The sequence below is a fragment of the Scyliorhinus canicula genome, chromosome 20 (genome assembly GCF_902713615.1).
Source record: "Scyliorhinus canicula chromosome 20, sScyCan1.1, whole genome shotgun sequence".
In the NCBI taxonomy this organism is placed as follows: Eukaryota; Metazoa; Chordata; class Chondrichthyes; order Carcharhiniformes; family Scyliorhinidae; genus Scyliorhinus; species Scyliorhinus canicula.
Window position 1 is genome coordinate 39,445,318 of NC_052165.1, and position 13,192 is coordinate 39,458,509.

A 13,192-nucleotide genomic window follows, 5' to 3' on the forward strand; every position below is an offset into this window, starting at 1 on the left:
ACTTGAGAGAGAGGGATACCCCACCTCCATTCCCACCCTCGGGAGTAGGGTTGCCTTAAACACCACCTGGACAGCAAAAGACTCATTACCTAATTGGCAGAGTTTACCTGTCAGCCAAACAGCCCACAAGCGGCAGGTGGCAGATCCCATAACATTATGGACTGGCTAGCTCCTGTGTCCCTTAAAATATTAAAAATCTTTTTTTATTAATTTACGGGATGTGGGCATCGCTGGTTAGGCCAGCATTATTGCCCATCCCTAGTTGCCCTTTGGAAGATGGTGGTGAGTTGCCTTCTTGAACCGCTGACGTCCTTGAGGTGTAGGTACGCCCACTGTGCTGTTAGGGAGGGTGTTCCAGGATTTTGCCCCAGTGACTGTGGAGGAACGGGGATATATTTCCAAGTCAGAGTTGTGAGTGACTTGGAGGGGAATCTCCAGTTGGTGGGGTTTCCAGGTATCTGCTGCCCTTGTTCTTCCAGACAATCGTGGTCATTGGTTTGGAAGGTGCTGTCTAAGGAACCTTAGTGAGTTACTGCAGTGCATCTTGTAGATGGTACACATGGCTGCCACTGCTTGTCGATGGTGAAGGGTTTGATTGTTTGTGGAAGGAGGAGCAATCAAGCCGGCTGCTTTGTACTGGACGGTGGTTAAGCTTCTTGGGTGTTGTCGGAGCTGCATTCATCCAGGCAAGTGGATAGTATTCCTGACTTGTGCCTTGGACAGGCTTTGGTGGGTCAGGATGTGAGATAATCACTGTAGGATTCCGAGCCTTTGACCTGCCCTGGTAGCCACAGTATTTATATGGATAGTCCAGTTCAGTTTCTGATCAGTGGTAACCCCCGGTATGTTGATTGTGGGGGTTCAGCGTCAAGGGGCGATGGTTAGATCCTCTTTTGTAGGCGATGGTCATCGCCTGCCACATGTGTGGCGCGAATATAACTTGCCAATATTCAGCCCAAGCCTGGATATTGTCCAGGTCTTGCTGCATTTGGACATGGATGGCTTCATTTTCTGAGGAGTCGCGAATGGTGCTGAACATTGTGCAGCCATCTGCAATCATCCCCACTTCTGACTTTGTGATGGAAGGAAGATCATTGATGAAGCAGCTGAAGATGGTTTGGCATAGGACAAATGATTGCTGGTTTAGCTCACTCGGCTAAATCGCTGGCTTTTACAGCAGACCAAGCAGGCCAGCAGCACGGTTCGATTCCCGCACCAGCCTCCCCGGACAGGCGCCGGAATGTGGCGACTAGGGGCTTTTCACAGTAACTTCATTGAAGCCTACTCGTGACCATAAGCGATTTTCATTTTGGGGCTGTTTAGCACACTGGGCTAAATCGCTGGCTTTGAAAGCAGACCAAGCAGGCCAGCAGCACGGTTCGATTCGCGTAACAGCCTCCCCGAACAGGTGCCGGAATGTGGCGACTAGGGGCTTTTCACAGTAACTTCATTGAAGTCTACTTGTGACAATAAGCGATTTTCATTTTCATTTCATTTTCACTGCCCTGAGGAACTCCTGCAGTGATATCCTGGAGCTGAAATCTTGACATCCACCAACCACAACCATCTTCTTCGTGCCAGGTATGACTCCAACCAGCGGAGAGTATTCCCCCTGATTCCCACTGACTCCAGATTAGCTAGGGCTCCTTGATGCCATACTCGGTCAATGCTGCCTTGATGTCAAGAGCAGTCACTCTCACCTCACCGCTGGCATTCAGCTCTTTTGTCCATGTATGAATTGAGGCTTCAGTGAGGTCAAGAGCTGAGTGACCCTGGTAGAATCCAAACTGAGCGACAGTGAGCAGGCTATTGCTGAGTAAATGCCATTATGATTCCTTCCATCACTTTGCTGATGATGTAGAGTAGTCTGATAGGGCGCTAATTCGCTGTAAACATGGATATATATTCCACCTGTACAAATGCTACTGTTCTTTTTTTTAAATGTTTTATTAAAGCTTTGTCAAACAGAATTTTTGCATAACCAATAACAGAAAAATAAACGTAAAAATATTTAACAAAGCTAGGTGGCTGTTGTCATTATACAAAAATAAAATATACATTAAATAGACAGTCCCCCCCCCTGAACACCCCCCCCCCCCCCCCAGCCCCCCACTTGCTGCTGCTGCTGAAATTTTGCCGCTCCCCCAGAAAGTCAGGGAAAGGTTGCCACCGCCTGAAGAACCCCAGCAAGGACCCTCTCAAGGCAAACTTTATTCGCTCCATGCTGAGGAACCCAGCCATATCACTAATCCAGGTCTCCACACTCGTCAATTTCATGTCTCTCCACATTAGCTAGATCCATCTCCAGGCTACCTGGGAGGTAAAGGCCAACACCTCGGCCTCTTTCACTTCCTCCACTCCCGGATCTTCTGACACCCCAAAGGTCGCTATTGTTGGACTCGGCTTCACCCGCGTGGCCAAGATCTTGGACATAGCCTTCGCAAAGCCAGAATTCTTTAAGCGCCGGGCATGCCCAGAACATATGGACATGGTTCGTCGGACTCCCTGAACACCTCGCACTCCTGTCCTCCACCCCAAAGAACTTGCTTATTCTTGCCGTTGTCATGTGAGCCCGGTGTACCACCTTAAACTGAATTAAGCTGAGCTTGGCACAGGATGAGGAAGAATTCACCCTGCCCAGGGCATCAGCCCACAGGCCCTCATCCAGCTCCTCACCCAGCTCCTCCTCCTACTTGCCCTTCAACTCCTCCACTGAGGCTTCCTCCGCCTCCTGCAGTTCTTGGTAGATGTCGGACACCTTCCCCTCCCCTACCCAGATGCCAGACACTACCCTGTCCTGTATCCTTTGAGGGGGTAGCAACGGAAATGTCCCGACTTGTTTTTTGAGAAAGTCACGGACTTGGAGGTATCTGAAGGCATTTCCCGAGGGTAGGCTGAACTTCTCCACCAGCGCCTTCAAGCTCGGGAATGTCCCATCTATAAACAGGTCTCCCATCCTTCTAATGCCTGCCCTATGCCAGCCTTGAACCCCCCCCCCCATCTATCCCGCCCGGAGCAAATTTATGGTTGTTCCGTATCGGGATCCAAACTGAGGCCCCCTCCTCATTCCTGTGCCTTCTCCACTGACCCCAGACCCTCAGTGCTGCCGTCACCACCGGGCGTGTGGTGTATAGTGCCAGCGAGAATGGCAGCGGTGCCGTTACTAGTGCCCCTAAGCTGGTGCCTTTGCATGGCACCGCCTCTAGCCGGCCCCACGCTGACCCCTCCTCCATTACCCATTTCCTAATCATGGCCACATTAGCCGCCCAACGGAAATGTCCCGACTTGTTTTTTGAGAAAGTCACGGACTTGGAGGTATCTGAAGCCCCCCCCCCCCCCCACCCCGACTGCGCTCCAAAAACAGCCTTTTAACTCGTGGGGTCTTGTTGGCCCACACAAATCCCGTAATAATCCTGTTCACCCGCTCGAAGAAGGATCTGGGGATGAAGATGGGAAGGCATTGAAAAACGAACAGGAATCTGGGGAGAACCGTCATCTTCACAGTCTGCACCCTTCACACAATGGAAAGCGGGAGCATGTCCCACCTTTTAAAGTCCTCCCTCCATCTGCTCTACCAGCCGAGATAGATTGAGCCTGTGTCGGGCATCCCAGTTCCTAGCCACCTGTATACCTAGGTAACGAAAACTTCTCTCCACCATCTTGAGCGGGAGCTCCCCCAGTCTCTCCTCCTGACCCCTAGCGTGGATTACAAATAGCTCACTTTTCCCCACATTCAACTTGTATCCTTAGAAGCTCCCAAACTCCTTTAGGATCCGCATAACCTTCCCCATCCCCTCTATCGGGTCCGAAATATACAATAGCAGGCGTTCTGCGTAGAGGGAAACCCGGTGCTCCTCCCCCCCCCCCCCCCCCCCCCCCTCCCCCCGGACCAGCCCCCTCCAGTTCCTTGAAGTCCTCAGTGCTATGGCCAATGGCTCGATTGCCAGGGGAGATAGTAGCGGGGATAGGGGGCACCCCTGCCAAGTCCCTTGATGCAGTCTAAAATACTCCGACCTCAGCCAGTTCGTGGATACACTTGCTACGGGGGCCTGATACAGTAACTTGACCCACCCTATGAATCCCTCACCAAATCCAAACCTACCCACAGGTACTTCCATTCCACCCTGTCAAATGCTTTCTCTGCATCCATTGCAGCCACTACTTCTGCATCCCCTCCCTCCGAGGGCATCATAATGATATTCAGGAGCCTCCTCACATTTGTCTTCAATTGCCTGCCCTTGACGAAACCCGTCTGGTCCTCCTCAATCACTCCCAGGACGCAGTCCTCTATTCTGGTAGCCAAACGTTTTGCCAGCAGTTTGGCATCCACATTCAGGAGCGATATCGGCCTGTAGGACCCACATTGAAGTGGATCCTTCTCCCTCTTCAAAATGAGCGAGATCAATGCCTGTGGCATCGTCGGGGGGAGGGTCCCTCTCTCCTTTGCCTCGTTAAAGGTTCTGAGCAGTAGTGGGCTCAGTAGCTCCGAAAATTTCTTATAAAATTCTACAGGGAAGCCGTCCGGACCCGGGGCCTTCCCCGACTAGGCCCTTAACTATCTCCTCCAACTCAATCAGGGCCCCCAGTCCCTCCACCAGATCCATTCACCCGTGGGAACCTCAATTGATCCATAAATTGCTTCATCCCTTCCCCTCCCCTCGGGGGTTCTGAATCGTACAGTTTAGAATAAAACTCCTTGAAGACTTCATTGATCTTCTCTGGGCCCAAGACCGTATTACTTTCCTTATCCCTCACTCCCCCGATCTCCCTGGCCGCCTCTTTCCTGCAAAGTTGGTGCTCCAGCATCCTACTTGCTTTCTCCTCATACTCGTAAACTGCCCCTTTCACCTTCCTCAGCTGTGCCTCTGCCTTCCCAGTGGTCAGCAAATCGAACTCCGTCTGCAATCTCCGGCGCTCCTTTAGCAGCCCTTCCTCGGGGGTCTCCGCGTACTTCCTGTCCACTCTAAGTATCTTCCTCTCCGCCCTCTCCCTCTTCTCTCTGTGGGACCTAATAGAAATTAACTCCCCTCTGATAACCGCCTTCTCAGCCTCCCAAACCGTTGTTGCTGTTACCTTCCCTGTGTCATTTGTTGTCACATAGTACTGGATGCTCCTCCTTATCCACCCACACACCTCTTCATCCACTAGCAGTCCCACATGCAATCTCCAAAGAGGGCGCTGCCCTCGCTCTGTCCCCAGTCGCAAGTCCACCCAGTGTGGGGCATGGTCCGAGACCGCAATACTCGACCCCCTCCACCTTCGGGATTAACGCCCTGCTCAACACAAAAAAGTCAATCTGCGAGTAGACTTTGTGGACGTGGGAGAAAAAGGAGAACTCCTTCATCCTTGGCCGCGGGAATCTCCATGGGTCCACGTCCCCCATTTGATCCATGAACTCCCTCAGGGCTCTGGCCGCCGCCGGTCTCTTCCCCGACCTGGCCTCAGACAGGTCCAGTGCTGGATCCAGGACAGTGTTAAAATCCCCCCCCCCCCCATGATCAAGTTACTTGACTCCAAATTCGGGATTTTACCCAACATACGCCTCATGAATTCCACGTCATCCCAGTTCGGGGCATAGATGTTCACTAACACCACCCGGACCCCCTGCAGCTTGCCACTCACCATTATGTACCTGCCCCCCCTTGTCCGCCACAATACTGCCTGCCTCAATGTCACCCGTTTACTAACCAGAATTGCCACCCCTCTGGTCTTCGAATCCAGCCCCGTGGAACACCTGGCCCACCCACCCCCTCCTTAACCTCATTTGGTCAGCGAGTTTTAAGTGCGTCTCCTGTAACATGGCCACGTCCGCCTTTAATCCCTTTACATGCGAGAACACACGGGCCCTTTTGACTGGCCCGTTCAGACCCCTCATATTCCGCGTGATCAGCCTGGACGGGGGGGTTGCCCCCCCCCCCCCTCCTCCCCCCCCCCCCCCCCCCCCCCCCACCGACTAGCCATCTCCCTTTTTTGGCCAGCCAAGTGCCTGCGCCCCCCGCTCGCTCCAACCCTCCCGCTGGAGACCCCCAACCCGACTCTCCATCCGTCCCCAACAGTTGGCTCCCCTTCAGTCAGCAAAGCAGCGCCCCATTCCCCTCCCCAAAGCCCCAGTCCCAACCCCCCGTGCCAAGCACCCGCTTAGCACTGATTTCCCCCCCCCCCCCCCATTACGCTTCCGTAAGTCAGCTGACCCATGCTGACTCTGGCCGCTCCAAGCTTACTATTGTCTCCTCCTTCGGGCCCTCAACCCCCCCCCCCCCCCTCCCCCACAGGGTAAGAGGGCAAGAGCCATCCAGATTCTTCCCGTGTAATGAAAAACACAACCCTGAGAGAAACACAGAATAAAAAAAATAAAGGGGGAAAACCCCATAAAAAAGAAAAGCGAACAACAAATTCTACGGCGAATCTTACGTCAAGCCAACAATCGGTTCCACATCCCCGCCAGAGTGTTTCACCACATGCAGCTGCCCCTTAGTTCGAGTCCATCTTTTCATGTTTAACAAATGTCCACGCCTCGTCCGGCGTATCGAAGTAATGGTTCCTGTCCTGGTACGTTACCCAAAGTCTCGCCGGATGCAGGAGCCCGAACTTCACCCCTTTGCTGTGGAGGACCGCCTTGGCCCGGTTGAAACCCGCACGCCTCTTAGCCTGTTCAGCTCCCAAGCCCTGGTATATGCCAATATCGCCGTTCTCCCATTTACTGCTCCGCTCCTTCTTTGCCCAATGCAGGACACGCTCCCTGTCTGTGAAGCGATGGAACTTTATCACCATAGCCCTCGGTGGTTCATTCGCCCTAGGCTTCCTCGCGAGGACTCTATGCGCCTCGTTTAGTTCCAAGGGCAGCGGAAAGGCCCCCGCGCCCATCAGCATCCCCAGCATTGTCGTCACATACGTGCTTGCGTTCGCCCCCTCCGCACCTTCAGGGAGGCCCAGAATCCGCAGGTTTTGACTCCTGGACCTATACTCGAGGTCTTCCAGCCTCTCCTGCCATCTCTTGTGTCAGGCCTCGTGCGCCTCCACTCTGACCGCCAGGCCCGGGATCTCATCCTCATTATCAGAGACCTTGCTCTCCACCTCTTTAATCGCCTTCTCCTGGACCTTCTGAGTCTCCACCATCTTTTCCATAGAGGCCTTCATAGGGGCCACAATCTCCGTCTTCAGCTCTGCAAAGCAGCTTCTCAAAAACTCTTGCTGCTCTCTCGACCACTGGGCCCACGCTGCTTGGTCTGTGCCGGCCGCCGTTTTGTCCTCCCGGACCCGCTTCGCTCGTTTCCCCGTAATCGCTCTTTTAACGGCCCCACTCCTGGTTCCCTCCATGCAGCAGTGGGGTGAACCTCTCCAGCGTCCTTTGCCACGCCAGGAATCACCGCCAAAGTGCCATTGCAGCTCCGTTTAAAGGCCCGAAACTCCTGATCCCGGCGGGAGCTGCCGTGTCGGTGACCTATTCGGACATGGCCGCTACCAGAAGTCCAAATGCTACTGTTCTAACTGTATGTGAGAGCCCACAGAACTCTCACTTACAGAACTCTTCCTTGTCTCTAAAACTGCATAGGTTTCCTGGTTAGCTTCCAACAATTTGACCTTGTGCGTCCAGTCTTGTTACAATGGTATCATATCAGTTTCCTCCTTCAACTGTAGTTTTCACCTTTCCAAGTTTAATAGACTGTTGTCCTTCAGCTTAATTCGTATTACTAACATTTTTACCAACACTATTTTTCTACATCTCCAATTTCTTTACTGATTTCCATATGACCCTGTTCCTACACTCAGCTGTTTCTGTGAAATACCAGGGGCGCGATTCTCCCAAAGCGGGTTTGACGCCAGCGCGCCCCTTCCCGACCGGGAACCGATTCTGGTCCCCGGTCGGGGCTAGCAGCCCGACGCAGTAAGCTCCGGCATCACGGGCTTAACGAATTTCGTTAAGCCCGCTTGCCGGAGTTAGCGCCGGCTGATGCGTCATATGACATCAGCCGCGCATGCGCGGATTGGAAGACTCCAACCCGCGCATGCGCGGATGACGTCATCGCGTATTTGCGTGAAACCCGCGCATGCGCGGGCCGGGATGCCCCTCAGCTGCCCCGCGAATGGATACTGCGGGGCGGCGGAAGGAGAAATAGTGCGCGGGCATCGGGCCCGCTGCCCGCGATCGGTGCCCACCGATCGCGGGCCCATGGCACCCTTGGCACGGCCGTGGTACTGCCGTGCCAATCGGTGCCATGGTTATAAAAAGCGAGTTGTTCCCGCCGTTTTTACGAACAGCCAGACCAGGTGTGTTTGCCGTTCGTAAAAACAGCGTAAAGGGCTGGGACTTTGGCCCATCTATCAGCTGTGAATCGCTGCCGGCCGTAAAAAAACGGCGGCAGCGATTCGTGTCGGGAGTTGGGCGGGGGGGGGGGAGAATAGCGGGAGGGCGGGAAAAATGTCGGGAAGGCCCTCCCGCTATTCTCCGACCCGTCGTGGGGGGCGGAGAATCGCGCCCCAGATATAGGCTAAAACAGCAGCTTCCCAGATTTTCTACTTTGTCGTTCATCTAAATATATCTTGATGTTTACTGAAGTACTATTTCTAAATTCTTTAAAAATCATAACACCTTACATTTTCAAAAGTCTTGTCTGATTTTAATGCCCTGAATCAAAGATCCCAGATGATTTACTTTTCTCTTGCAAACTCTACAAATCTCTGATGGGGGCGCGATCTAACGGAAAGGTTTCTAAGTGTGGTAGCGAGCGGGAACAGCCAAGTGTTTTCCCCACGGCCGATCCGACGGGTTTTGCAGGGCAGCATTCTGATGAGTGTGGGAAATCCGTGCAGCTTCCATTTAATCCCTGAGCCACCACTAACTTTCAGTAGGCTCAGGGTTATTGGGTGTCGATTAGCTCCGTGAGCCTAAATGAGATTGTCCTAAGGTGCCAGAGTGCAAACATCGACAGATCATAACCCTCCCTCCATCAGTCGTCATTCACAGTAGAGGGCGATAATGGAATGACGGGCTAGAAAGGACGAGGGGGTGAAATTAAACAAGAGAATGATAGAAACGGCATAGGATTTGAAAGAATTTGTGGTGTTACACAAAAGCCCGCTGGTAAAGGATGAAACTGCAGTTAATCTCTGCTCATATTTCTAATCTCTCTAATATTTATTTGCAGAGTGAAACACCATAAGCATAGACCTCCTAACTCAACACCTACACAGGAATGGATTTAATGCTGGCAATGCCCAGGAATCTCGGGTCCATCCTTTTCACCCTCCAACTTAATCGGGAGAGGTTTTCCCACGGACAAGAGACTGACTTGGGACCTCTCCCCTGGTTAAGTGGGTCCGACTGCCATGGGTCCTATATTCAAGTTCTGTACGACCAAATATCTAGTTGTTGTCACTGACTGGCTTGCTTGGGGGGTGGGGGGGGGGGGGGGCATAAGAGGCATTAAGAATGACCAAATGGATTGTCACTGGATTACTATGTCAAAGTACTCGGTAGAAGTGGGCATTTAATATATTACCTAATTTCTAGTCCAGAACCATAACCGCTAGGCTACCACAATCTTAATCAATAACTACTGACCGACAGGATCTCACTCCTCAATGCTATGCAGTAAAGGAGCTATTTCAGGTGCATGTCCACATCTTTGGCCACGTAACATGTGAGATAGGAAATAACTCAGTTTGAATGAATATTTTCTCTTTCTGAAGTAGAACTGCTTTAAGTTTAAACTCATAAAAGATTATTCATCTTCATTTTCTGAAGACTCCAATCATGATGGATTTTTGCCCTGCAAGGGCTAATTTTACATGGCCTGTCTTACTTTCATCCTGGATTCTTCTTTAATAATTATTTGTTCCACTTTTTGAATGCTCAAATTGCATCAGTCACCATTTCTGGCCAATCACTGATTTGATGTAAATTTCCCTCTGATCACTGCCTTTATCCATCTCGTGGTATTTTTTGTTTGGAAATTGTGAACTTTCTCATTTGCCTCCCAATTGATCATGAGCTGTCTGTCCTCATTCGTTTTATATGTAACATGTCTTTTCTCGATCTATTCCATTCAATGAAATATGACCCAGGCCTGCTTTGTTCTCTAATTGTTCATTGGTGTTATCATTCTGATTTACCCCAGTTTCGCATTCTCCAGTGAAGAGTCCACAATCTTCCAAGTGTGTCCTAACCATTCTTTCTTTCCACAGTCAAGAACTCTTGGCTTTTTTAAAAAATCTTTCCACGCAATAAATTGTGGGAGTAAAACCGGACCTCATTCTTGTCAGTAAAGGTTGCACGAACTGAAGCAGCAAATGTTTTAGGCTGAATGTGTTGTTTGCAGGGTGGATGCATCACCATACTGGAACAGGCCCTAGAAGACCACACCTTGATTATTGGAGCAGTGGGCATTGGTGCAGCCTGTCTTCAGGTGAGTCACATTGGCAGTTGTGGAGCATCATTGGAATCTGAGCAAACTAACTCATTGAAGACACGTCGAAGCTGGACTGGAGTGTCATGACGAATTCACAATACCGGGTCAGGCTTGGGGCCAGGGTCCTGCTTGATGCCCCATTCATGTATAAGGTGGTACATGCAACAGAAGTCTCTTTCTCAGTTAGTACAGTCGCAGGCATGACAGACATGTGTTGTACAGTAAATGTGCCTGCCACTATTTTGTTTCTTCCCTCTCTGTCTCTGGGGGCACTGGTGGGTGTGGTTGCAATTCCACTGCATTTAACCATTGTTCCCAGCACCCCACGTCCCATAAAATAATTTTTGAAACATTCTGGCCATCACACGTTTGGAAGGATGCAGCCCAGATTTACCAGAATAGCTCCAGGGATGAGGAATTTTAGTTACAAGGTTAGGTTAGCGAAGCTGCTGCTGTTCACCTTGGAGCCATGTAGATCTGAGGCGATTTTTTGAAAAATCAGTCACAGGACATGGGCATTACTGACTCGGCTAGCATCCCTAATGGCCCTGGAAAAGGTGGTGGTGAGTGTTAGACTTTTTAGTTGCTGTGGTATGAAGAGTCAAAAGTTCTGTTCCTTTTTCACTAGCACACATTTATTTCATTCCAACAGACTCTGCACAAAACTCTAACTACACATCACCAGACACAGAGGCCACCTGAAGCCCCTTTACATATCAGTGTCAATTATTGGATACTTAACATAAATGAGACAACTAATTGCAATGTCTCTTAACCTATTACTTAACAGTGAGCTGCCTTCTTGAGCCACTGCTGTCTATGTGGAATAAGTAGACTCACAGTACGTTTAGGGAGGGAGTTCCAGGATTTGACCCAGCGACGGCAATATATTGTGGCTTGGAAAGGAACTTACAGGTGAACTTCCTGTTCAGTATTTTTCAAACTTTTTTCCCAAACTCATTTCTGCCAACTGGCCAACTTTGGGACCCACACCAGGTTCACATTAGGGCCTAATGAGTCACTGAGTGCTAACTTAAAAAGAGTAAACAAATACACAAGACTTATTTCTCTCAAGAAATGTTTATGATTTTAAAAATCATAAATTGGTCTCTGCATAAAACATTTTTTTCTCCCTGTGAAGAGATCACCACTCCCCAACCACCAGTAAAATGTTGAAAATCATAAATCTCCAGCTCCCAATTTCAGAGTCCAAAGTATTACGAGCATATGTTGGTTTTATAGAACAGTAAATTGACACGGCAATGCATTTCTTGCGCACATGCCCAGCTGGGCACTGACTCACCAACAAGAAAGGACAAGCAGCAGCTTACATTGGAAAATGAGGCTTCACATAATAAAACATTCCAATTTTAAAAAATGATAAAATAGATGTGCACACTGTGAATGCTCTCAGGAAGCTGGATATTCAGATTCTGGTCCCTTACCACTGTGAGATGTTTGCGACAGTGTTGCATGCAGTTGTTGTTCCAATATCTGCAGAATGGCGTCGCAGTAGCTCAATGGTTAGCACTGTTGCTTCACAGCGCCAGGGACCCGGGTTTGATTCCCAACTTGGCCCACAGTCTGTGCAGAGTCTGTCCCTTCTCCCGTGTCTGCGTGGGTTTACTCCGGGTGCTCCGATTTCCTCCCACAAGTCCCGAAAGATGTGCTTGGTAGGATAATTGGACATTCTGAACTCTCCCTCTGTGTACCTGAACAGGTGCCGGAATGTGGAGACTCTGGGATTTTCACAGTAACTTCATTACAGTGTTAATGTAAGCCTACTTGTGACACTAATAAAGATTATTATTATTATTATCTTGTGTAATAAGTTGGTGGATCAGAAAAACATGCAATCACACACCACACAGAAGTCATACATAACAGCCATTTGAATAAAATGCATCAGTGCTGGTACCATTACACTGCCTGTGCTTTGAACAGGGTTTTTCCACGAATGGAGCTGGTGCGTGTTTGCATGACTCTGGGTTGGATCTTTATGTCTTATCTTTGGAATATCACAGATGACCACCGAAGAATATCTGCCACCTGGAAATGAGACCGGCTGGGAGGTTAATTCACCTTCCCATCACCTGGATTTATTCCACCCGACCACAAGTCTGGTCCAAACTGATGGATTATCTCATTGGGGTATTGTCCATCTTAATGTACTGGATGCTTTTAACCCAAATGCTACCACTGGCAATGGGAGCAACTCTCCCACCTGCTCAATTCCAGCAACGGCCGCACCTTCAAATACATTACTGCCGCGCTCTCCTGTACTATTTCTGTAATCGGGATGATTGCCAACTCGACTGTGCTGAGGATTACCATAATCTGCATCTGCTTCCCTCTGTAGCCCTCGTTCCTCGCCTTCAGTTCCCCTGTACAATCAGTCGCCATATCAGCCTCACTCCTGATCTATTCTCTCATTTCTTGCCTACACTTCAAATTACATTCTCTGTTCTTTGTCTGCCGTCTTTCATTCTGGTCCTTGTTGGTCACACCTTTTGCGACCCTGCGCTCCGCAACCCTTCTGACACCCGCCCGCGACCCACCTGCCGGTCCCAACCCTGACTTTGAATAACCCTGTTCTAGGTGATGGAGCTTACGCGTTTGGAAGAGTTTTTTTAATTAATTGGAAAAGGGCGTCTCTGGCTGGGCCAACATTTATTGTCCATCCCTGAGGGCAATTAAGAGTCAATGGAGTCACGTGTAGGCCAGGTGGATTTTTACAACAATTGACATTAGACTTTTAATTCCATATTTTGACTGAATTCGAA

The 13,192-nt window shown here is 50.1% G+C and overlaps 1 protein-coding gene across 1 annotated transcript in view; it reads left to right on the top strand.

Annotated features, from left to right (window-relative positions):
• LOC119955081 (tetraspanin-11-like) overlaps positions 1–13,192 on the top strand; it is a 153,833-nt gene that overhangs the window by 134,962 nt on the left and 5,679 nt on the right. The window contains 1 exon segment of the mRNA XM_038780940.1: positions 10,320–10,406. Within this exon segment, the coding sequence (XP_038636868.1) occupies positions 10,320–10,406 (87 nt within the window).